The sequence below is a fragment of the Misgurnus anguillicaudatus genome, chromosome 21, assembly GCF_027580225.2.
Source record: "Misgurnus anguillicaudatus chromosome 21, ASM2758022v2, whole genome shotgun sequence".
In the NCBI taxonomy this organism is placed as follows: Eukaryota; Metazoa; Chordata; class Actinopteri; order Cypriniformes; family Cobitidae; genus Misgurnus; species Misgurnus anguillicaudatus.
The window spans coordinates 60,236,817-60,264,692 of NC_073357.2; the positions used below are offsets into that span (position 1 = coordinate 60,236,817).

General features: G+C 37.3%; 1 protein-coding gene across 1 annotated transcript; it reads right to left on the bottom strand.

Moving 5' to 3' along the window:
- Positions 1–15,608: 15,608 nt before the first annotated feature.
- On the bottom strand, positions 15,609–16,772 carry sox32 (SRY-box transcription factor 32). The gene is made up of 2 exons (XM_055211380.2): positions 16,472–16,772; positions 15,609–16,326 (listed from the first exon to the last, which is right to left on the bottom strand). The coding sequence occupies exons 1-2, from the start codon at positions 16,770–16,772 to the stop codon at positions 15,701–15,703; spliced, it is 927 nt and encodes a 308-aa protein (XP_055067355.2). The 3' UTR covers positions 15,609–15,700.
- Positions 16,773–27,876: the final 11,104 nt, after the last annotated feature.

A 27,876-nucleotide genomic window follows, 5' to 3' on the forward strand; every position in this document is an offset into this window, starting at 1 on the left:
AGTCTCATCTTGACCCTTTCCTTGCCCGTATACACACACATACACACAGACAGAAGTGCACACTGTGTTGCTGGTTAACACTGATTATCGCAATAGTTAATCATTTTTATGAGCATTTGTGTAAAGACAGGAGGAATAGTGAACATCCTGTAAAACCCAAGTAAAGCGACGTGTGTGAGAAAGAAAGAGAAGGTGGGATGCATGTGGAGGGCACAGACAGACGAAATGACGGAGAGAGAGAGAGAGATAGAGAAAAGTGAGAGTGATATATTGTGTTTTAACTGCCCCATTGTTCTCACGAACACAGATATGATGACCTGTGACCTCTGACCTGAATTTGGCTTTGGCGAAAAAATGTCAGAGTCGAATATTTCGGGTCTCCGGGCGCGCACGCTCAGACACACAAATATTAAAGAGTAAATATTGATTTGGATTTTATTGAGTGAACTGCTTTGATTCACTGATAAACGTGTTTGAATAAGAGTTAATCATCATCTGTTGGTGTGCATGAGTTCATCTCTGTGTGTATCGATCGCTCACACATCTGTGTGTGTCATATATGACATATGACACGTCAGGGTGCTAACAAATGAAAGAGTGACATTACACACACATACGCACAATCACATCAATCAATATTCTTGGTTAAATCCAAGTTTGTCTCTGTTTGTGGCATGCTGCTGTCGATAACCATAGACACTTGCTACATTGATCTTAATCATACTTTTGTTTGATTTGGTTTGTTTTAACGCACTAAAATACAAATCTTAATTATTTTTTGTTATGATTGACAACATGCCACATATATTGTTGAGAAACTTTAGGTTAACATGAAGCATGGGAGGAATTCACACTGATGGGCAACTTCTCTTCCCATTTCCAGCGTGACGCTCGAGTCTGTCCCAAAATACGATTCCAGTGCGCCCTCGTGGACTCGCATCAGATCTAAAGTCGGCACTACATGATGTCATCAAAGTGTGGATTCTGAGGAGGACCACAAGTCCGGAGTGTGCCGTTTGGGACAGGGCCGAAGTAGCAATTGTCTAAAGTATATCCGTTGACGTATATCCGAGTAAAACGGCTTCTAAAATGACAAAAAAAATTGATTTTATCCATTGAAAACTGATTGAATTGTTGGAAGTTGGGCCGTGTTGCTAATTGCTGCACTTAAAAAAATATGACTTGCACCGATAATCATTTATTATAAACACCATATAATATATAAAAACATTGCAAATGAAATTTGTACAAAGTGAATCGTACAAAAATGTATAAAAACATAATAATGAAACCCCACCCCTAACCTCAATGTCACTAACCCCAACGTTACAGGGGTGAAAGCAAATTATTCAAAACTTACAAGGGTGGGCGTATGAATTAATACGAGAAAGATTGCGTTGGAAATTTCACACCTATTTCTAACTATGTATTTCTCACCGTCACACACATGACATTTCTCCTATAATGCACCTCAGTGTACAGATTTTGTTTTTTTTAGAGGAAATACTGAATGTGTCTGTACGTGTGACACGTGTTCTTGTATCTGATTAGATGATTTAATTAAAGCTTGTTGCTTCAGGTTTATTACTCCAGTATGTGACATCATAAAGGTGATCATGTGAATATCTTTTTGTATTATAATTGAATTCATTCATTATAACAAAGTGATAATCTGAGTTTTCAAATAGTGCTGTACTACAAAACGCACACACACACACGCACACACACACACACACACACACACACACACACACACACACACACACACACACACACACACACACACACACACACACACACACACGCACAGATAATGAGAAGTGCTTTCACACTTTAGTCCTTGTCCTAACTTCCCATGACAGGGTCAGCTGAGCAACTTCCCCTTCTGATCACTGCAGTGATAAACTACCTGTCACTCAAACACACACACACACACACACACACACACACACACACACACACACACACACACACACACACACACACACACACACACACACACACAAACCCAAGCCATTGGGGTAAATTAACCCAGAAAATGTTTCTATTTGACCCAATAATGGGTTAAAACAACCCAGCAAAGGTTAACTTACAGCCCAACTGTTTGGGTTTGTTCATTTTTGACCTAACACTGGGTTAAAAATAATCCAGCATTTATTTGTACTGCATGTTCATTCTAAAAATGGCTGGGTTTACCCATGTTGGGTAAATATTGGATATATGCTGGTTTTTAAAATTACCCAATGTTGGGTTATAAGAACCCAGCAGCTGGGTTAAAACAACCCAGCATTGGTTCAATTTTAAACCAGCTATGTGTTTTGTCCAATATTTACCCAATATGGGTCAAAAATAACCCAACTATTTTTGTATATGCTTATGTGTATGTGCACTGTATGTGCATTTAGTTTGTGTTTGTACACTGGAAAAAATGGAGCGAATGCTCCAAAATTGTCTTTAACCATTTCTACACTTACTGTCAGCCGTTTCATTTCAGTGGAACTGAATTCCATCAACTATGAATCAAAACTCTTCTTAAAAGTAAAACATTATAGTATTGTGCTGTTAAAAAATAAAAATGAAGATTTTTATTTGGAATTTGGGAGGAACAGCATGCGCCCCTTCAACCCCCCCAAATCTATTGTTTTTGACCCATAATGGGTAAATATTGGACAGAACCAAAGCTTGGAACCGGTTCATGGAACGAAAACCAGAAACTTTTGAAGTTTTGCAAGGAACAGAAACGAAACCAGAAACTTAAAAACAATACATGTTTGGGAACAGAATCATTTATTTAAAATAATGGTAACCGGTTAATACAGTTATTTTTTTCCGTTCTTTGACAAGATTTCTGTGCAATATGTCTCGGTGAAGTTCACTTACGGTGGCCGTTGACTCATCGGAGAAATGAGAAGCTTGCCACCAGCAAGTAGCCTACTCAAGCCCAAGTCTCTAATGTTCAATCATAAGAGGAAAATATTTACCAAGAATCTCAAGATTCGGACGGATCGCAGTTGATCCATGATCCGTACAGATCACGAACCACGGTTTGGCTTGCATGGGATTCGCGGATTATTACGCAAATTTAAATACGGTGAAAGTTGACCATTTGCACGAGTTTCAAAGGCTTGCAAATGTTAAACTTATGTTAAAAACAACATAATTTTTACTTAATGTGGAGCGACTGTTTATCCTGCATCTTCTTCCCAAAGCGCTGTTTGGAATTCGTCCTTCGTCTGTGTGTGTGCGCGTGTTTAAGTTCACTCAAAAGACTCGTTTCAAAAAGCAAGCGAACAATCTTTCTGTCCTTGACAGGACATATTCAAAGAAAATGATCTCGAAATACCACAGTATTCTTTTTCTAATAAAAACATTTGTTCATGTCTTAAGTGTATGTATAGATTAGTGGCAGAAACCAGGTCCGTGCTTATCTTAAAGAGACAGTAACCTCAATTAACATACAGTATGTAGACTAATAACGTAAGTTTTATGTCCTAATGATCAGCGTACTTATTTGTATATCTCACAACTGACATGGAACTTATTAACTGGTTCAGGAACTTAATTTTTTTGTTCTAACCGGTTCAGGAACGTCAATTAGAGTTGAACCGGAAACGTTAAAATACTGTTTCTGTTCGGAACGAACCAATTGGGGAAAAAATCTGGTTCAAAGCCCTGGACAGAACACACCACTGGCTTAAAATTGACCCAATGCTGGGTTGTTTTAACCCAACTGTTGGGTTATTATACCCCATGGTTGCATAACAACAACCCAACATTGGGTCATTTTTAACCAACGTGTTCTGTCCAATATATACCCATTATGTGTGCTGTTGGTTAGGAGCCTTATTTTTCTGAGGTTTAACTGCACGGAATTTATGATAAATTAATGTATTTTATCAAATGTCATAAAACTGGAGTCCCAGAAAAATATGACATTGTTATCATATCTTGTGATAAATTACAATGAGTACTAAATTATTAAAATAATTAAAAATATAACCATTTGAATAAAAGAATGACTTTGGACACCAAGTATACCTGTAATTATGTAGCCACCCATATATGTGTATGTATGTGTACAGTATGTATGTCTGTATACTCATTGCATTGGTTGTACGTAAGAGCCGATCTTGGCGTCTGTACTCAGTGGGATTCAAAGGTTCTGGCTCAGCACCATCTCAAATAGACCTTATCCCCATTGCAAGCTTTTATCAGATGGCCTTGTGGCCTTACAATAACACAGGCGCTATCAGGCGAGCACAGGCGTTATCTGGCATCCCTGCGCTATAACAACAATAAATACACAGCGTCCAACCTCAGACTTCTCCAGACGTTCCCTGCAGGCAAGCCCACACGCAACAGTTGTGCTGGAGAGGATATAATCTGTCAGCTGCTAGAGATTTTATATACACTATACAGGACGCAGGTTATTGACACGTAAGAGTGATGTAGAAACACGGAGGAATGCAAAAATATAAATCGGCAGCAGCTTTATAGAGAAAATAATGACAATGTGTTGCTTGGGAAAAAATCAATCTGGTCCTCTTTCTGATTGACAGGTGGATGTGTACGCGTCTGTAAAAAGTGCTTGCGCGTCATGCATTATAAAAATTAGACCACAATGATCTTTATTCATCTAAACACACAGTTGGTTATGTTAAGGTACATAAATCAGATATGTGTATAAATATTGGGTCTATTCAGACCTGCTGCTGTCTATCATGTTGTTGATATGAATCAATCAACTACACGACCCTGATAGCAATAAGGTCCGGAATAACACGGTCTCACACCCATGGCGTCAATATTTGACGACACTTGACCATGCGTCAATATGTTGACGCGGAGGGTATACCTTTCGCGTCAGTTTTTGACGAACTGGGGACTTCAATACTATTAGGTACGCGAAATTAAACAGTTGTCGCCTGGCATTGGGGTTAGGGAAAGGGTTGGGTAGGGATGTCATTATGTAAATCTAACCCTAAAACCGACGCGAAAATAGTAGAAAATGGTAAGAAAATAGGAAAGAGAATGCAACGGACTTAATAGTATTGAAGTCCCTACCCTCCGCGTCAACACATTGAGGCATGGTCAAGTGTCGTCAAACACTGACGCCATGGGGTGAGACCGGGTTGGGTCCGGAACGGATCCGCAACGGATTCGCCCCGGAGCCTATTGCTATCAGGGGAAGAGATTAACTACACACAGCTCATAAATAAATAAATATAGTATCTTTAACAAATGTGTATTTAATTCAGACGGTAAACATTTGATTTTTTTCAATATAATTTGAATACTGATGTCAGATACCTGAAAGCTTAATTTATAATCTTTATGTTGTCTTTATTTCTTCTGTTGCTTGTAAATTATTGCTTTGTTCTTTAATATTTGATAAGCAAATACTTATTTATGGGTTTAAGCTGTGGTTGAGAGGAAGTGGTCAGGGGCCGTATGATATAACATCCTCTTCTAACACATGGATGGATGCTCACAGACATTATTTATTTACTAAATGGATTTCTACATTTTGAGGTTTTAATCTGGGTCTGTGTTAATCTCTTAATAAACAACCCCATGCCACATTTTTCTATCAATCAGAGGTGAATAAAGCTTAGATTGCACACATTAATCTGTCATTTATGTGCTTGGTTTATCACAGTCATATAGGTCAAATAACTGTGATAAAACAATTAAATATACAGAAAATTTGTCAATAAATTGTGGGTTTTTTTAAGGGTCCCGTCCCAGATTTTTTTGACCAGTGTAATTTTGTGTAATTTTGTCTTAATTTTTTATCAATGGACACTGCAACCTATAGAATTAAATGAGCTGAATGTTTTTGACCTCAGACATTTCTCTCTGATATTCTGTATATTAGAACCTAGTAGTGATGTAGTACTCGAGTCCGGTCTCGAGGCCGATTTCTGTTTTCTCGGACTCGTCTCGGACTTGTTCCTTCAAAGACTTGACTCCTTGAGACCAACAATTTTTTTATGTTCATATAAAAAACCACAAAACACATAACGGTAATAATAAAATGCAATGTTGATGGGCATTTTTGAAAAAATGACATCCCTTGGTACAATGCAAAGATACTGCCATCAGAGCCGTTTATTTATCTCTAGAAAAATAGTCAGAAGATGATGCATGTGGTAGGGATTTTTTTAATGATAGTAAAAGCATAGTCCATGACGTTAAGACTGCTCCTCTAAACAATTCCCAATCTAGCTTAGTCTGTAGGCCTAACTGTTGATTATTAAAGGCGCTCTAAGCGAATTGACGCGTTTTAGACCATACAACATTTTTTGTTACATACAGCAAACATCTCCTCACTATCTGCTTGCTGCCTGTCCGCTGATCAAACTGTAAAAAAACGCGATCTCTGTAGACAGCTCAGGCTCGACAAACTGCAATATCAACATAGTGGCCAAACCTAGCACAACAAAACATAACAAAGTGTTCCAGCCAATAAACGACAAGAAGGATTTGGGGGTGGGGGTTGGGCGCGTTCATGAAAGCACGGACGGGAGAGGGAGGGGGAGGCGTTAGCTACAGTTTGTTTGAAAACACTTCAAACATCAACAGGAAGTGACGTCGCACATTTTTCGCTTAGAGAGCCTTTAACTGGGGTGATATTAAATCATGAATATGAAAACTGACATCTTTTTATGGTGTGGTCTCGACTCGGTCTCGACTCCTAAAGGACTCGGTCTCGACTCGGACTTACTTTCTCAAAGACACGGTCTTGACTCGGACTCGACTCTATTTGAAAACCAAAGGACTAGGTCTCGACTCGGTCTCGACCAGGGACGTACTGGGACTGAAATTCAGCCCGGGACTTTAAGATGGAAAGGCCTTTTACGCGAGTGCCCTTGGTGCACGAGCAGGATTTTTTGCAGTTATTTTAATTCTAGTAGTGTTTTTATGGTATTAACTTGAAGAAAATCAGATTATGCTGAAGACCTAAAAGAAACTTTAGAATAACACCTGCCTCCTCAGGTTGTATAAGCAAGTCACCACTGCACTAAACACAACCAGGTCAGCAAAACCTAATCTCGAACACATAAGTCACAGCATACTGCTAACTACCAGCATGTCATGTGTACAGTCAGTTGGAGTGATAAAATTGTTACAATTACTCACACATACCCACTCAGATAATCAAAAACTACAATACAGTCCTATAAAATAGAGATTGTGTGTGTACGTACTCACTTTCAACTCTCCCTGGCTCCACTTCCCCTGTGCTGGACCCTGCCTCTGCTTACTGATTGTACAGCTACATATGCATGAGAAGAACATCAGTAATAAATATGACTAAGAATAATTCCTTTTTTTAATTCAATCTGTGCTTTAGTCAGGTTATAATCTAGTAAGTGGAACTATTGCATTTTATCCTATATGTAAATATGTAATATTGTGCTGTATTTTTCTATTTGTGTGTCCTTAATAAAGCTTTGATTGATTGATATGCCTACCCTGCTGAAAAAAACAGCATCAAACCAGCATGGGAATTATGCTGGTCTATGCTGGTTTGATGCTGGTTTAGCTGGTGGTCAACAGCATACCAGCACCAAAACACAACATATGCTGGTCTTGCTGGTATGCTGGTTTTTCCAGCAGGGTAATATGATTGCCCACCCAGCCCTGCACACTGACCCATCACTGTTTTTGTACTGGTTCCATTCTCCTCCTCCTCTTGTTCTGCTTTTCTTCCTCCTCCTCATCAATATGACTGCAAGAGTCATCATCAACCTGTCTCTCTCCATCAGTGACCTTAACAGCTAATATACAGACATACAGGGATTCCTTAGACCATTTTACTGTTTGAACACAATGATGACGTGGAAACGTATGCACGCGCATGTTGGCAATGGAAGTATGGCAAGAATCAGTAGTGAAGCAACACAGACAGAGAAATATATATTTAAAAGTTGACTTTATCAAGTTTTTCAACACAGCTACCAGATCCGTGTACTATAGTGGAGTGAATAGAAGACGTTAGCAGATGGCCAAATATAAAGTGACCATATATACGTATTAGTATATTATTAGTGCAACCAAACGCAATTACCAGACATTTTGATGCTGGGAAACTGTTTTGATAAACTTACTGAGTTGCTAACACGTTAAAACCACTGGGGAACAACACCACTTCTGTTGCCAAAATACGCACGCAGGCTATTTCATCAATTTCATAAGCGGGATAATGTAGAGCGAGGCGGTTCTTATAGCGAATACAACCAAGCTCCGCTTTGCGTGGGGTCCTGTGCCCGGTTGCATGAAAGTCCTTAAGCCAAGAAATCCCTTAAATATAAGGTTAAGGGTGCCCTTAATAAAAAATGGGTTGCAAGAAAAACCCTTAAGTGAACCTTAAGGCTGTCAATAAGTATTTACCCTTAAATGCTAAAGTATTACCTTAAGTTCTGCTATGCGTTGCAACAAAGTCCTTAAGTCCAATTTTCCCTTAAAAACTTAAGGGACTATAACAGGTCCCTTAACGTCACACGCGATGGCTGATTGTATGGTTATTTAAGAAAATGAAGTACCAACGCGCATTTTTAAAGATCGAAATAATCCCTTAGAGAAAAGTGATGCGTATTTATTAGGAGAATAGCGGTTTGATCGTCCGTCAATCTAAAGTGTTTCCAGTTTGAATTACGTTGAGGTTTTATACATGCGGCACATTACAGTCTGTTATTTGCGATGTTTCATTGTACACAAATCCGCCGTCTGTTGAGCTGCTGCGTTGATTTGTTACCGCTGTGAGATTTTGTAACTACAGCAACCGCGTCTCCGCTGCCGTGTTTTGGCAGAGACTGCCGTAAAATACTTAGTATAAACACTTAGGTAAGGGTGACAGTTAAGACCTTTGTTGCAACGCTCTTAAATAAATCCCTTACCTTAGGGATTTTTTCTCCCTCAGGGAAACCCTCACTTAAGGAGTTTCATGCAACCGGGCACTGATCCTGTCGGGGTTGTATTCGCTATAACAACCGCCTCGCTCTACATTATCCCTTATATATGCCTATATTTAAATGCAAATATAAATGATTTCAGTGTATAATAGATGCATCACTAATTGTGCACCTGTCCTGTCCATGCTGCTGGTCCTTCCTCATCTGCACCTCCTGCCACAGCGTCCTTTTGACTGCGAAAAGGTCTGTTAATTTGGCGCATTTAGCTGCCTCTTGTGCCAACATTTTTATGTTTTAGGCCCCACCCATTTCTTTCTCTTCTTTTCGCAATTTTTACAGTCTTGTCTATGTTGCATTCACACGAATCCAAACCTGACCAAAAGTAAACTCTTTTGATCGGCGCCTTTGAGCCAATCGGATGTGAGGAAAACCGAGGATCAGTCCAAGTTGGGAGGGACCGCTCTTATCTCCCCTCAAGATTTGAAGAATTGGTTTGGCCCGGTCTGAAACAGACACAGCGTTCCGCTGCAGCTGAGCGCCTGGTCAGGCATTAAAACTGGTCAGGCATTAACAAAAACCTTTTTGACCTCCGGCCGGTTCGGCCTGAAATGGACCGGCCGTTCGGGATTGCTCCCGGAACTCCCGATGGCCAGTCCGCCCCTGGTCTCGACCCTTCAAAGACTCTGTCTTGACTCGGACTCGGCCCCATCACTAGCACACATATATCGGCCTGTAATCGGTATCGGTAGATAAAAGCATTTTTACCTTTTATCGGACATTGGCCGGTTGTTTAGAAACAGCCAGTGATCAGGGCAGATTATATGTTGTTGATTATGATTATTTTGAATTGGGTGACAATGACAACAGAATTGCAATTTGTACATTCTGCACTCAACATAATATTTTAAAACAAGGAGTAATAAGCAAATCTATCGGTATTGGCAGATGTCATAAGTAATTGTATATCGGTATTGAGACAGAAATTTTGTATTTCTGCATCTCTAATATTATAATAAAATACATATTAATACTAATACATATATAAGCTGGTGTGTGGTGGGCGTTCTGGCACAATATGGCTGCCTTTGCATCATCCAAGTGTATGCTGCACATTGATGGTGGTTGAGGAGATCCCCTAATTTATATGTAAAGCGCTTTGAGGTCTGCAGAAAAGCGCTATATAAATGTCCTACCCAGTCTCCTGAGGTTGCGTATAAATAGCACAAGTGTAAAACTCGTGCAATACATACGCCAAATTCCACTTTGGCGTGCATATGATATGCAAGTCCTTCCCATTCACTTAAACGGGGCATCTTTTTTTGTCGTTTTATTTATTGGTTTCTCAATTTTTTTCTGTTTTTTAAACCATTTTCGTTAAAGTGAATGGGAAGGACTTGCGTATCATATGCACGACAAAGTGGAATTTGGCGTATGTATTGCACGAGTTTTACACTTCGTGCTATTTATACGCATTTTCAGGAGACTGGGCTAAAATGTCACAAATTATTATTATTATTATATTGCTATACTTTTATAGTCAGTTTCCCAGACTGGTTTTAGATTAATCCAGGACTAGGCCTTAGTTATAATAGGACATTTAAGTAGTTTTGATAAACATACCTTACAAAAAACAATATTGATGTGCATTTTGAGAAAAAATAATGGCACTGATATATGCTAAGATGTATCAGTGCAAGGTGTTTTTAAATTAAGGTCAAACATGCATTTTAGTCTGGGACTACACTGCAAAAAATTATTTTTCTTGTTTTCGGTAAAAATTTCAAAAAATTCTTAAATTAAGAAGTTTTTTCTTTATGAGCAAAACGACCCAAGAAAATAAGTCTAGTTTTTAGACCAAAAATATCAAATTAAGTGATTTTGTGCATAAAACAACAAAGAAATCTGCCAATGGGGTAAGAATGTTCAAGATTTTTTTGCTTACCCCATTGGCAGATGGTTTTGCTTGTTTTCTGCACAAAATCACTTAAATTTGATATGTTATGTCTAAAAACTGGACTTATTTTCTTGGGTCGTTTTGCTCATCAAGAAAAAGCATCTTCATTTAAGAATTTTTAGATATTTTTGCTGAAAACAAGACAAAAATACAGGGAGCATTTTTTCTTGAAAATCATTTTTTGCAGTGTAAGATTTCATTGTCAATGAATATCCTGTAGCTTGACGTCCAAGTTGATTTTAAATGCTACATTTAACTTTAAGAATTTTATCCCTGAATTCTTTTTGCAATAGTAATACTTTTTGGGGTCGTCTCCAAGTAGGACATCCTCAAATGTTCCCAAAAGATTTGGCAAATTTTTAGTGAGTCAACTACACACACTTGCGCGCTCACGCAAACACTTAAATGTGGGGTGGAGTAAAGACTTTTATTTCCAGGATGGCAGTTCACCACAAAGCCATTTACATTGTATGTAAATCTCACACACACACAGACATCCACTTGCCCTCTCATTAAGTCTCAGGTCATTTAGAGTATAAAAATACCAGAGATCAAAGAAACACAAACACACAGACACAAACACTGCATTGAGGAAGGTGTTGGATGACAGACTGTATAAAAGTTCACCGATCACATTATAAAGCATCTGCAGGCCTATAGGCGGTCATTTATTGTCATAATTGAATCGCCAGGATGGAGTTTGCTCACAAAATGATAATTTTTTTAGTATTGTTAATCATATATGGTTAACAAGGTGGTAACTTGCCAAAAATAAAATGTGTTATGAATGTGTTTATGTTCTGAATTACTCTCATATTCCCCCTTTCTTTCCTTTCATACCACTGTCTATTCTTCATCTCTTCCTCTGGGTCTCTATTTGATGACCTGCCAGTGTGAGTCCAGATTGTGACTCCGCTCGCGACTTCCTGTCTCAGTTCCTTTTTCCAACATCTGCTAAAATTCTTTGATGCCTTCTGAACGTTGCAACGACCCTCTTCAGCTTTATAACATCCATTAGAATACTTCGGAATTCTTGGAATTGTTTTCCTGCTGGACCTCATAGGATTATTTTTTTAGTTATTTATTAATGCCATTCCAGCCTCTATGACTATATTCATGGCCAGGACAGGTTACACAAGATACACACGATGATCTATACCAGTGGTTCTCAAACCGGGGTCCTGGGCCCCCAGGGGTGCCGTGAAATGGTGCTAGGGGGGCCCCAGTTTTATGACAATTTATAAAATACATTAATTTTCATGAATTCTGTGAATTCAGCACTACTTTGTATAATTTAATGTTTTGTTTAATTAAAGTGACACCATGTAATTTTTCAACCTTCATAATAAATTTTCAAGACCCTTGTGATAGTACATCGACTTTAAATAGGTTAAATGACATGTCTACCATAGCCTGACGGGGTCTGTATCGCTTTTACTCGTATTTTAAAACTAAGGGTTTCTGGTAGTAACCAGAGCACAAAAAAACCTACAAAATTCGACTGCTTTACGGCATACGTCACTTCCTCCACACAATTTGTTAACGTGAATTTTGCTGGAGGCTACTTAAGGAGTGTAGAGAGCAGTTTCTATTATGTGACTCTGTGGCACCGTCTTTAGCGTCACAGACCTATGACACGGGTGACCCGGGTTCGATTCCCCTTTAAGGCAATTTTTTATATAAACTGTTGATTCATTCATAAATGCGATGTTCTTTATAAATTACGGCGATTATATTGCATATAGTTCCCTGTATTCAGATGCTGTGTTCACGTATTTACCTTTCTTTTAGTGTGTCTATGATATTTACATTACAATCCAGGATGCTATAGCACTCAAACTTGCTCACAGTGTAAAACCAAACCCTATTCATTCACCAATCAGATCCGAGCGTTTCTCTCTTCTCTCTTCCTCATTTGCTGCGTTCCGCTGTCACTCGCGTGACGTATTACAAAGCGGCAGACCTAAACGCATCGGTTTACTTGGATTTGGAGCGATTTTCACACAAAAAAGAGGAATAACGAGCGCCATTGCGGAAAATCTTGGTGGCGAGGGAGAGAGAGAGACGATGCAACAATATTTGTTTGGAAAAAGGCAAGGAAATACGTCTGGTCGTTTCTGAATTGGAAGGCTGCAGCCTCCGGAGGTCAAACATGCAGGCTGCACACGTCATCAAGCCTGGGTCATTAAGGTAAACTGAGCATTACATTCGCAAGTCATAAGCATACTGCAACAATTTACGATTAACTAAGTATAATAGTCAACTTTGTAATTGTTAATATAGTGAAATAAGACAGTCTTGATGACGTATACAGCTTAGAAATACGACATCCGGAGGCTGCAACCTTCAGATTGAGAAATGGCTTCTGCCACGACGAGTTCCTCATCAGAAAGTTGTAACATGACTGCGTTTCTCCCTGTTGTCTCAAAATGTTGATCGTTTAGCATTTTAAATGTTTAGTTTTTAGTTTAGTTTTAAGGTTGGCCAGTTCCTTTCCTTTGCGACAGTGCTGCGGCGCTTGTGGGCTCTAGGGGCGCTAGAAGTGAAAAATACGTGTCTAGCACCCCCTAGTGGCCAAAAGTTTCATGGTGTCCCTTTAAAATGTGAAGTTTTAGAACTGTTTTTTGTCATAAATTTTATTTGGGGGGGCCGCGAAGAAATGCAGCATACACAAAGGGGGCCACACGCTGAAAAAGTTTGAGAACCACTGATCTCTACACTATCAAAAATTAAGGTACAAAGCTGTCACTGAGGCAGGACCTTAAAAAAAAGGTCCTAATATGTACCACTTAGGTACAAATATGTATCTTTGAACTGCCAATATGTACCTTTGAAGTACTAATATGCACTCTTTGGGTCCAAAGGTGGACTTTTTGAAAGGGTACTGTCCCAGTGACAACTTTTGTACCTTTTTTTCTGAGAGTGTATACCAGGGGTCTCCAAAGGGCTACCACAATGGATAAAACAATCTGGAGGGCTACTTTTTATATACTCTACTTAAAACTTTGTTATTATTGTTTAAAATGCTAATATACAAAAAGAGAAGCCAAGCTAATATAAAAATATTTAATAAATAAATATTAAAATTGAGGCTATTAATGGAATGTGCTTTGGCGGGCAACTCATTGACTACGTGCGGGTAACTTGGTGACCGCGGGCACCATGTTGGCAAGCACTGATGTATAAGCAGATTGGAGGAAGAGTAATTTACCTAACCTGTATGTGTTTGGAGAAAACCAGAGTCAATTCATTTCGTTCAATTGTTTGAGTTGGGGTGCATAATGTGTTGTGTAATTTAAAAAATTAAAATATCTAAAGAATGTGAGATGACGGCAGATATTTCCAAACGTCTGCAATATTATTTAAAATCAATACTACACTGAAAAAAATGACTTTCAAGAAATTTTTTTTTAGTATTTTTGTCTTGTTTTCAGTAAAAATATCTAAAAATTCTTACATTAAGATGCTTTTTCTTGATGCGTCCCAAGAAAATAACTCTAGTTTTTAGACCAAAAATATCAAATGTAATTGATTTTGTGCATAAAACAAGCAAAAAATCTGCCAACAAATTTTCCTGATTTTTTTTTTTTTAATTTAGTGTTTAAGAAAAATTTTCAAGATGTTTTTGCTTACCCCATTGGCAGATTTTTTTGCTTGTTTTATGCACAAAATCACTTACATTTTATATTTTTGGTCTAAAAACTAGACTTATTTTCTTGGGTCGTTTTGCTGATAAAGAAAAAGCATCTTAATTTAAGAATTGCAAGAATTGCTTGGGTCAAATGTAAACATTTTCTAGGTTGACTTGTAGGTTAGCCAGCCGTGAGTTTAACCTCCTAAGACCTGAGCTTTGGTTTGGCTTGCATTTTAGATTTCTTCCAGCTATTTTGGGGTTAGGAAGAACCAATAAATATAATAACCAAATATTTTTCTTAGAACATGAAGCAGTGTAATTCTCCATGTTTGTGTATAACAGGTCCCAGTTATACACAAAATTAAGTATTATGGTGCAAACAACAAAAAATGTGATGTCCACGTATGTGAACATCCAGGTCTTAGGAGGTTAAACAACTCAGCATCTTTATAACATATATATTTTTTATGAATATTTTTATGACATAACATCTCCTTCAACCCTTAAGCTTATTTATTGGTTCTTTTTTCAATCAGTAGCTATATAGAAAATGTTTTTTTATTCAGAAGGCAAGTGTTTTGAAACTCTAGAAATATAATTTTTTGGGGAAAATTATTCACGTTTTATAAATAAAGTTTTAAACATAATAATTAAGACTGTAATGTGCTGGAGACATATTGACCTACAGTGACTTTACAGCTTGCCATTTGGGGCTTTAAGCGGGTGGGTTTGTTGGTTAAAAGATTTGCTCCACCTTACAAAACTAACAGATTATGGTTTGTCCGTTAAACGACTTCACATTAGTTACATTGTACGTTATGGTGTTTGGTTGCTTTGTGTTTTTGGTGTTTTTGTCAGTTTTAAAATAAAATTTTGGTTATGTAGAAGGTAAAAAAAGTCTGTCTGCATGTCATCTTTGAACAGAAACAGAAGCAAAACATCTAAATCCAAAATATTTCCAGATATTTTATTTATAAAAACAATAAAGGCAGCTTTATCACAAGTAAAAAACTTTAAATATACACATTAAATGAAACAATGTCTGTTTTGTATGTATATCAGCAACGTTTACATCACATATAATAAATACTTTTAATACATTCAATATGCACTGTCTTACAGTAAGAAATAATTTCATTAGCAGCAGTCCATGGTTTGACCATTGTAGTCTTACTCATTTACTCATTGTTCGAATCACTTTTGGTCCTCAGGCTGTGTTGGATTGAGGTACTGATCAAATTCACTGCGATCGAGCTGGTCCAACATGTCCGTTCTCACCTGTTCCAGATAAAACTCCAGAGAAGGTCCACCCATACAAAGTACACACGTGCACGTCTCCACTCCACGCCATTCATAAAAGTCCATTCCTCTCTGCTGCATGGAATGCTGGGAATACCGCAGTGACTCCGAGTATCCAGATGAAGGAAGATGCCCAGAAGATGAATTCAATAAAGGTGCACCACCATGAAACATCTCGTCCCTGTTTGATGACATCGGCCCATGCTGGAATGCAGAAGGGTGGTTTGTGAATCCAAATCCTCCGTGTGGGATATTATAAGAGTTGAATTGGTTATATGGGTGCTGATAACCAGACGCTTGCTGTTGGGTTTGACCTTGGAACATATAGCTGAGGTGAAACGAGTCATTTGGAGAGGTGCTGGTCTCACTCGGAGGCGTCTTGTTGCCACGTTTGTTGCACTTTCTTCTGCGGGGCCTGTATTTGTAGTTTGGGTAGTCGATGGTGTGCTGGATTCGCAGCCTTTCTGCTTCTTGCATGTAGGGCCGCTTCTCTGCGAGGGACATGGCCTTCCATGTTTTACCTGCAAGATGACCAAAAAAGCTTTAGTTTATGGAAAAGGGCAGTACTCAAATTATATATACAAATTTTATAGACATTAAATAAAAGCTGAACTGACATTATTTAACTTGCATGCAAATTAGAGACTATTGGTGTTTTGCACTTACCAAGTATTTTACTGAGGTCTGTGTTTTCCAGGTCAGGGTTCAGCTGCGCGAGGCGTCTGCGTTCCTCTTTGGTCCAGATGATAAACGCGTTGAGCGGGCGTCTCACCCGCGTTTCCACGGCCGCTTTTGCTTCTGGACTCGAGCAGCTGGATTCGGAACCTACCGACACCGGGCTCGATGGACCCGACGCGGGGCAATGAACAGTCTGCTCAGGTGCCGCGTAACGGCACGGCTGACCCTCGAACATCATGGTTGTTGTGGGGCCCATTTCTGGTTCGTGGAGCATTCGGTCAAGATACATGATGAATGTTACGTCTGCGAGTTCTGTGAGGTATTCGCCCTGGTCCACCCAAGAGATCAAGAGGGGCTTTAAAAGGGTCGCGGACCAATGGGGGCGCGGAGGAGTGGATTAAAGGTGTGAAGCGCAAGAAGTTTCACCTCAGCGATAACGCGCCGTAGCCAGCGAAATGTATATAGAGGACATATTTAATAACGTTATTAGATTAATGAAAAGAGATGTTGAATGAAGAAGTCAGTGTGGTATTGAAATAGGCGGACTGTGCGTAAAGAATGCTTAAAGAACCATCATTTTAAATGGGTAAACAGATATTCTGAAAGCTAAGATACTGTAAAAACGAATATATTTGGAAAATATTTTTAACAATATAAGGTCAAAATTGTTAACATTAATTAGCACGAGTTCATTATTCTAGAGCATTTGCTAATCCATGTTCATTTAATAATACAAATTTAAAAATGGAATAAAATTGATTGACATTAAATGTATTAGTTTCAATATACTATTGAACTTTGTTATTATTCCTTTAATATTGTTTGGCAAAAGTGATGCAGACTATAGAGGTTTCCCAGACTTTTTACATTAGTTTATATTTATTCATGTAGTGTATGCTTTTATTCATTCATTCATTTTGTCTTATAGGACCCAACATAGACTCAAACACAATCCAAGATCAAACCAAAATCAGTGTATTGTAGTCTGGGCTCAAATCTGTCAGTGACCCTTTGACTTTACAGGTCAGGTTCAGCAGAGATCACAATCATGCAAACCATATAACTTACGTGTATGCAAAATGTGCATGATTTTCATTTTGGTATTTATTTATTCATTCATGATTTTGGCACTTCGACTTACATCCAAGTACACATTTCATGTACGCTCCCTGAAAACTGAGCCCATTGACACGTTTCTGTAAAAATTTTTTGCAGAAAAAGTTTCTACAGACTATAAGAAGTTAAGAAATAAATGTTTTTAATAACATTTGACTAAAATATTATGTGGGGAACCAAAAATGGTTTTGTGACATTGCTGCGTTCTAGCGCATTAATTTTTTTTAAAAGTAGGTTACCTAAAAATACATGTGTGTGCTTTTTATTGTGCCTTATGTTGAAATGAATCAGATATCTTCATCAAGAAAGAACTGTCGTTCTGTTTTTAGCCACATAACAAAAATCAAACGACAGATGCCGGAGATTTTGCCAGGCGCGAGTCTGATGCACCTGTTCCTTATGTTTGGTGAGAGACTCTTGCGCCCTCGGGCATTCACTCAGCTATGGCAGCCATAATAGAATGATGAAAAGCTTTAACACCTTGATCAAACACAGACTCGTCTGATCAGAAATCAGACGCTTAATTCAATGACCGCAGTGATCAAGGTTGAGATTTTTATCTTATGGTCTGGCTCACGTCTACAGCAGCGAAACCTGCGGCCTGTCATTAGACAAAGGTAAGAGGAGTGTTTCGTTAATCGATACGATCTAGTCATGATGCATGTTAGACAGTCTAATGATACTGACGATAATCGAATTGATGTGGAGCGTCTTGTTTTTATCATTTGCCTCACGAGACCCACATGATTGAGTATTTGTTAATTGGAGACTAATTCGATCTGCGTAAGGCACGAGATGATTATGATGAAATGCTATTGAACTTTAACAATCATGAAAGTAGATCAACATCAGATCGGATAAAAGCTTGCCATAATAACTTTTCAAAAATTTGCAATAAGAAGAGGAATAGTAACATTTAGACTTATCAAAAATGCCAAGACATCAATATTTATATATTTATATTCAATGCAAATGCGTAGCGCAGATACAAACACACACACATCTTTTTATCTTGATTTGTTTACTCAGCCTCACCTGTAATCGCATCAACCATCTCATAAAGTACAGTGCAAATGTCAATACCAAAACTTAGGAAATACCCCAGTTTCGTTTTTAATTAATACAAAAAAAAAAACTAAAAATATGTATGCGTATACGGTGTTAAAAAAATATATAAAATTGTAAACAAACTGAATTTATCTCAAAACGAATACACTTCACAGGAGCAGCATTTACATATGAATGCTCTGAAATGACACTCGAGCAATAAACATGTGTCTTTGTGCAGTAATGCATGTTTACACTAATAAATGATTCGCTTTTCTTCTTGTTCACACTCTGTTAGATTTAAAGGATTGAATCCACATCGACGCGTGAGAGCTGCGCGCGCTCCTGTTAACTGTGTTAATGGGTTTAGTTAATTATAGCTGGAGAGACTCAGCGTGAATACAATAATGTTAGTTTCGGTGCTTGTTCTCCTTAATCTTACGAGTTAGGAAATTATAGACTAACTAAAGTCCTTTACTAAACTACAGCTGCTAATAACATTTAATCATCATTGACCATCTCCATTCATAACATTTGCAAAGTATACTTGATTATCTAATACACATATTCTTTAAATACATGTAGTATTTACTGTGGTAAACTGTTGTAAAATACCTAGATACTGTAATGTTTTTAAAATTACTATATGCTACTAAAGGTGTTTTAACTATCAATTTACTAATTAATAATATAGCATATGATATTATTTATAATATATTGTATATTGTATAATATAGCTCAGCTGGTAGAGCATTGCATTAGCTTTGAAAAAGGTCATAGGTTTGATTCCCAGGAAACACACATAGTGGAAAAATTGTGTATCTTGTAATGCACTGTAAGTCATTTGGATAAAACCGTCTGCTTAAATCATAAATGTAATGTAAAAAGTACTGTACTATACAGTTTACTATAGTAAATACAAAAAAAATATTATGTGGGATGATTAAGTAAAATATAAAACTCAACCAATGGGTTTAAGTTTTTTTCATTCTTTACCGTTGGGTTTAAACTCTTGAAATTGCCATAAAAAATAAATAAAAATAAAATAATAATAAAATAAAATAAAATAAACACTTCTCTTCCAAGGAGTGCGAATTCAAAATATGTGTTCGGAGTGTCATGTGTGTTGCTCGTCATGTCAAAATATGTATTTGTTGCGTCATGTGAATCATGCGTCTTGTCAAAATACGTGCCTGGCTGCTGCACACGCGTCGAAGGGGTTTATGATAAAAGAGACTCTCAAATTCACGAAATACTCGCAGGACACTAACTTAACACTAAACTCTGATTACACATGAGACTAGGAGAGTAAACGTGAGCAGCAGGCTCATATTTTGACATGACACGTGATGCACATAAGTTTACATGACGCGCCGAACACATATTTTGAAATGATGACACACACACATGACGGGTTACATACATGTTGTGACGAGCTTCGCATTGTGCACCCTCATCACCGGCCACCACCATTGTATATTGTAAATAACTTTTTTTCGTTACAAATAACGTTTTTGTGAAACAAACTGTTTTCTGATGTTAAAGGTTTTTATGGCAGCATACAGCAAAAACGTTAAAAAATGTAAAACGTTTTTCCTCCATCTTAAAGCACCTTTATTTTTAAGATTGCATGGTTGGGTTATTTTTTGGTTGGGTTTACCCATTCATGAGTTTAAACAACATTTTTTTTGTGTGTGTATTTGTGTGATTCTCATGAAATCCAGATTTAGAAGGTGTCCAGCATCAGGATTTTTAAAAAGCCCTTGAATATATTCAATATTTTTTGCACATATAAGTTTAAGGTCTGAACTTACTATAACCATTATTTTTAGAACATTTAAAATTTAAATTTAAAAATTATCATTACCGCAACATTATATTACATTAAATATTTGCATTTACAAGCTCATGTTTCGGTAATGAGAACTCTGTCTGTCTGTCTAGGTACTATGACACACAAAATTTCAACTTTTATCTGGAGAGAAAAAACAAGAACTGCTTACTTGGTAGCTATCTTGAGTGTCACAGTCAATTATGTCCCTTCCCAATTTTTTTTTTTAATATTAGTTTCTTGAGGGCTCAAACAATGATTAAAATTTGTTGTGGAGGATGAGAAAATTGGTCTTGGACACATTTATATTCCTTATTATTGTCTCTACATTTACCAATGATCACCAAATACCATATGTTTCTTTACTGTTAATGTTTATAGTACTAAAGCTTTTTATTTTTTTGAATTTTTAATTATAAATATTTCCATGTCAAAGAACCCAAATCAAGTTGCGGTAATGAAAATGTTCCCCTTAAATGTGGAAAAACAACAAAATTGGTTTGTATGATGCCATTTGAAATCATGTGCAAAATAGTACATGAAGAGATGTTTGTAACTGTATACTTCTTATTTTGAAAGCATTTACTTTTATTATCAAAATGTTTCATGACACCTCATACGTCTAATTTCACGAGAATCACCCATTTCACAGAAAAAGTTTTTGTTTATTACTGTTATTTTTTATATATACATTCAAGTGATTGTATCGTGAAATACATGTCAAATGATGCACTTCACTGAGCTTTTGGGTGTGTGTGTGTGTATAGTGATAATCTTGACTGTACGTAATTCAATTGTCTTTGTACTGTGTGAATGGGGATTGTCCTAAACACAATGTACCATTGTATCGGTCAGCAGCCATATATGAGACCGAACGCTGCGGTGTCAGTATGAGCGAGACAGCCAGCGAGGTGAACGTTACTCACGACCACACTGTCTGGAATTACACAAACCTGTCAGGATCTATCAGCTGGATATTCTGGATCAAACTATAGACCGTTCCTCTGCAAGCAGAAGACTTTGGGAATTTAATCTATGTTAAGACCTAATGCCTATTCGGAACCAGATACAAATTGGGATGCAATGGCACATGCAGGGAATGAGAGACGGTTCACGGGGTTTATTACGACATGCAGAAGGTGTTCGAATGCAAAGAGATTGTGAGTAGTACATCAATGCTGACTTTAAAGTCCCATTTGTGATTACAGCCACATCCATACAGTGCTGTCTGAAGGTCTGCATTAAATATCTATTGTCTTTCTGCTACTATATTGTATTGGCTCAGCAGGTATAGTGGAATCAGGCAAACACACAGTATTCAATGCGCCAGGTTTCTCTATCTCTCCTCTTCTTCACGGCTTCAGTCTGTCAAATGACAAAGTGTGTAAGGACACACACGCAGACACACAGAAGTGTAAAGGTATCACCCCACGCCCCCTCCTCAAACAGAGATCTGGTCAGCAAACACACACGCGAGGTGGATTACAAGACCCCTGCAGGGTTCTGCGATTACAGAGGTCTCATTAGTGGAACACAATGACACTCCGCCTCTTAAAGAAGATAACACAAACAACACACAACTCAACAGGAATGCCCAGGCATTGGGAATATATGAATGTGACTGATCTGAACACAGTATTACTGACACACACTTCCAATGTCATGAGAGAGATGTTGTGCATACATGCAGTACTTTTATTCTGTTCCCAGATCAGGAGTTCATCTTTAAAGTGTATATATGGTAAGTGTGTGTGAGAGAGACAGGGATGTTATAATTCACAGGTATTGAGTGTTAATGCTCGACTGTATTCTGTGGTCAGTTTGTGATAAGCTGTTATCAGCGCTGGTCATTGTTCACCTCTCAGTTAACTGTGATCCACTACTGTATGCCTCAGCAGGCCACTGCACTGTATTCTGCTCTTATCCTAACACATCCGTCTCACATACACATTTGTTGTAGGGCTGACATGTTTCCAATACACTGAAAATCTCTTAAATCTTTTTTTTTCCCGAATCAACAGGTAGGGGATTTGTGCTGTGGCCCTGTTTCACATTAAAGGTAATTGTTGCCTTGCAAGTTGTTTATTTAATGGTTTTTGAATATTGATTATCTTAGAAATTAGTTTTCTTAGTGCAGAAAGAGTTGTATGTATCTTTTCATGACTCTTTGGAAAGTCAGTCATGGTGAAATTTCTGTGTTTTAAGAAAATACAGCCTAATCTCACATGAAATCGTAGAGTTGGCTAAGTAAATCGTATAAAAACATACGATTATCATAAAAAAACAGTAACGAAACCCAAACCCAAAATCATCACGGGGCAAAAGCAAATTTTGGTCGTTCAGGTATAAATTAATACGAGTTAGCCACCTCATAAAAAGGTACGAATTGCCATATATCTACTGGCCGTCCTTCAACGTGATGCCCAGCTGATGCCTGACCAACGATCACCGGCAGGACCCGCTTAATCTCTGCTTAATCTCCTTATCCGTTTATATGTGTGTATATACATATATATCTCCCAAGGGTTTTTCCCTCCTAGGACTTTTTTTATTTCCTCGGCTAAAAAGCCCGGTGGTTTTTTCTCCTAGGGGGTTTTTTACCCCGGGGAGGCAGCCTTCTTGGGCTTAACTTAGCTTCCTCTTCTAGACGTTACATTAGTAATACGCTCGCTTATAATGTCGAGTCATAGCCGCAGCAAATTTAACTGCTTATGCTATCGTGTATTATGTTGCGCTACCTGTCGTTTTTCTGTGCTTTTACTGCTTCTATTAATGTAAAGCTGCTTTGAAACAATTAATTATTGTGAAAAGCGCTATATAAATAAAATTGAATTGAATAAAGCCCTGGAGCTCGAACTGATTTTGCCAAGTGAGAGATGTCCTCAGGCCAACATATTGTGTAGACCCAAGGACAACATTTTTGTAAATAAAACCTAAACCCACCCCAAACCTCAACTCTAACCATAACCAAACCCTAAAATCAGGGGGAAATCATAAGTGAAAAACAATGGTCTAGAAGCAGCTAATCCTAGTTGTAAACTTAAAACAAATTGTAAACTTATTTCTAAAATCTGATTGGTTGATTGAAATGTTGTCCCAGGGTCTACATAATGTTGCCCTGAGCACATCAACCACTTGGCAAAATCAGGAGAGCCTAGCGGGCGGAAAATACGACCCATTAAATATTGATTCTGTGTCTAAATCTGCTCTATGCTCTTAAAAATAAAAGTGCATAAAAAATTATTCACAGCGATGCTGTATGCATAGAGGAACCAAGTTCCTCAAAAAAAAAAAAAAACATTCAATTTAAAGAACCATGTTTTTAACTACAAAGATTTTTTTTAAAAACAGAAAGGAAGTTAAAGGTTCTTATTGGAACTATACAGTCAAAACTGTTTTTTCTATGCCAGGGGTTTTCAAACTTTATAATTCAAAGGACCCCGAAATATAATGAAAGTTTTGTGAGGGACCCCCTACCTAAAAATATAAAATGTATAGGCTATCAAAATACAGTATATTTTTATGTATAACAAATATGGCAACACTTGGAGTCATGCTACATTTTCAATTCAAATTTAGTTGTACTGCAGGAACTTTTACAAAAAAGATTGTTTAATACAATATTTTACGAGAAATACTAGGTTATTTTTAACCAAATGCTGGGTAAATATCGGACAGAACACATGTTGGGTTAATAAATAAACCTATGCTTGGTTGTTTCAACTTCTGGTTGGTTTCACAACAACCCAGCATACGTTTATTTATAACCCAACATCCCCAATATTTACACAGCATTGGGTTAAAAATAACCCAGTAGAATTCAGTGTGTGCCTTACAAACCCAAATGAGTGAGATAAAGGGCACTGAAATAAGGAAAACACGCTAGAAATATACAAATCGAATGGAATATAACGTTTTTTGAATGCATAAGAAATGAGAGGTATCAAATATTTCAAACAACTAAATTTTACTTTTTTGTTTTTTTGGCTAAAATTTTCTATGGAGCCCCTAGAACCTCCTGGAGGCCCCCTGGGGTTCCCAGACCCCAGTTTGAAAACCCCTGTTATATGGCATTGTGAAGCACCTTTATGTTTGAGTGTATGTGTCCAAAATATGTCTCCTATATAGTGCACTATATTTAGCATCCACCAATTTGGTGTCCGAAACCTGAGTGAACTACTTTCCTGCATTCGGTCACTACTTTTTACCCACAATGCACTCTGACATTTAAGGTACATTTGATGTACACTCGCTCACTCCCAATTTCCCATGATGCAGGACACATCAGCTAAAGGATATTGAAAGTAAACACGACAAATTAACATTTATGCAATTTTGTTAGTTGTTGTTGTTAGTTATTTCCTACTTTTTAAAAAGAAACAAATTAAAATAAATGTGATTAAATATAACAGTAAATAAATATGACAAGCAGTTGTTTTGTTCTCTTTATTATCAACTAATACATTCACAGTACAATCCATAAAGCCACACAGGTGTAAGGGTTTATAACAAATCTCTGCAACATAGTATTTACGTCAGTGTCCAAAATCGCTCACTGAGTTTTGTTAACTTCTTCATCACATAGTGGACTCAAATGTCATTTTCTTTATAGGGAATAGTGAACTACTAGTGAATGAGTGAATGGTTTCGGACACAGCAAAAGTGTATGCACACTTACAAAATAATAAAGATAAAAACAATTTTATTAATTCTTTTCAAATAAAAAAAGATCTGGGTTAGATTTAGGTTCTTGAAATCAGTGTGTTGATTTTTCAGTTCATTGAATTATCTGTACATGTGTGTTTAAGAATTTTTTTTTTGTGAAACTTAAAACTATTCAGGTTCTATGGCTTTGAGCTGGAAACTGTGAAACATTTTTTCTTCAAGTCTATTTATCAGGTCAAACACACACACAAGCGCGCGCGCACACACACACACACGCGCACACACACACACAGCGAGTCTCATTTCAGCTCATATTGAGCGAGGCACATTTAGATGTGCTCTCTGCTGCTTTGAAGATAAGGCCTGGTGTTCGCTCATAAACACTGAAGTTCCTGAAGTTTTGATTTATTTAGAAAATAAGACTGAAAGGATTCGTGGTGCTTTTCCTGTCCCGTTCTGGCCATGTAAATATCTCCTCGAAGTGAGTTTATTATTGGCGACAGGAACACGCTTCATCATAGGCCATGTAGACCCACCCGCTCACACAACCCCTACACTGTTAACAAAGACTTTGAAAAGGTCGAAATAGGTGCTTCAATATTTTGTGTGAATAGTATTTCACAACTAATTTTCACTGAATCCAATATCGAACCATTTTAACAGAGATAGAAACTGGAAAATGACTTACTTGTCTATGTAATTTGAGCACTGTGCAAAATGACAACATACTACTATTAGATTTGTTGTTTTTTCAATTGTATAGTGATTTCTTAGTATCTTTATTATAATACAACCATAAAATACAAGAAATGCATATGTATTATAAAAGCTAAAGTGTCACGTTTTTAGGGTAAACCCCCCCCTCCTCCTGAGCAATAGCAGGAAACTGCAGGATCTCTAAACCTAAATGAAATTAAATCCTAATTTCTAATTTTAAAGAAATTCGTCTTTTTACTTCATTCTGCTCAAAAAAGCTCAAGATGTGTTTCGTGCCAAGAGAGGTCACACCAGACAGACAGTTAGTTCTGAAATTATTTTTTTTCTGTACATATTTCCTGTATTTTCTGTTTGTATTTTAAAAAAGAGTGAAACATTATTATGGATGGGCATTAAAACTCAAACAAAGCTGGTGGTGGTGACCTATAAGACATTTGCACGGTACTGTACATAGAAAGTAAATCTCTTCATCTGAAAGGGTATATATATATGGACTCTAGGGAGGTGTAACTGGTTATAGTTAGTTGGTTGGGTTACACACAAACCATGTGCTTCCTTTGATAAAGTCAGCAGCAGCCGAGACTTTATGACAATGCAGGAGTGAGCTATATTTAGTCACCGGCTGAGTAAATAAAACGTAATGAATTAAAAGAACAAGGAACTGTATGAGATTACAGGATGTAAAAAAATCCTTGTTGCACTTAGATTTTTAAGTAAGATCAACTTGAGATTACAATTAATTTTAACTTTCTTGACTAGTGAGGAGTTGATTTTGATTAAACTTAAAAATGTAAGTGCAACAAGGATTTTCTTTTTTATGTACACATTTCTTTCTCTCCAGCAATTTCTAAGACAGTAAGCTTACAATATGCTTGAAATTAAATTGTGTTAAATAAAAATAAGTGATTTTGCATGCATGTCTACACAAAATAGAAAAATACTTTGATTTATGTGTAGTTCAAGCAGTGACCTTATCGACATACTTTTTACCTCTTTCAGACACAGAGGCCAATATAAACAAAGGAAACAATAAAAAATATTATTAAAAATCGTTTAATATGCACATCTGTAACTCTCTCTTACTTATATTTTTATTTCTAAATATTTAATTATCCTAAGGGGTGGTTTCATGGATAGGGATTATCTTAAACCAGGACTAGGCTTAGTTTAATTGAGGAATATAACTTGTTTTAACAGACATCTTAAAATACACCTGGGCCTTTAGTAAGACATATGTCAGTGCAAGTTGTTTTCAGTTTGGACAGCTCTTAGTACTGGTCTAATCCCTGTCTTGTTTATACTGTTTATGTTTAAATGCAGATCTTTGTTAATCTGGAAAATATTAGTCTACACTATTGTCTAAAAGTCACCACGATGAAAACAATCGGTCACTGCGCGATGCGCCCGCGGGGTTTGATGAAGGAACGCGCGAGGCGCGCGGCCCCGGACACAGCTGTCAGTGCGTAACAGCGCGCTCACGGGCTCATACACATACAAACACACTGAAACAGCAGCTGGTTCCTGTTTTTTTGTGTTCTTATTTTTCCCGTTTCCCGCTCACCTGCTAGCAAAGATATTTCGCAACACTTCACTTTAACATATAAGGCTACAAAATACACTTTACAGACATTTATTTGGAGATAAAGATCAAATTAGGGATAAATGCAGCTGTAATAATACCCATCTTGTACCTTTAAAATATGTAATGGGCTACATTTAACGCATATGACGCACTACAATCTTTGTCACATTTAAATGCATTAAAATTTGCATGAAAAATTTGTATTAAAATATGCATTATTTAAGAGAGCTTAACTTTTTAAATTACTTTTTGATACACAGTATTTGCCATATACATATTCATGTTCTAGGCTTCAGTTTAGAGGAACGGTTCCTGATGTTTCTTGCACCCATTATGAAATCTTTCTTGGTTTACTTATTAACACATTTTCAACAGCAAAACAGGTTGGTTGTACGTTTTTGTTTGCATTTCTGATCAATAACTTAAACAGGAATA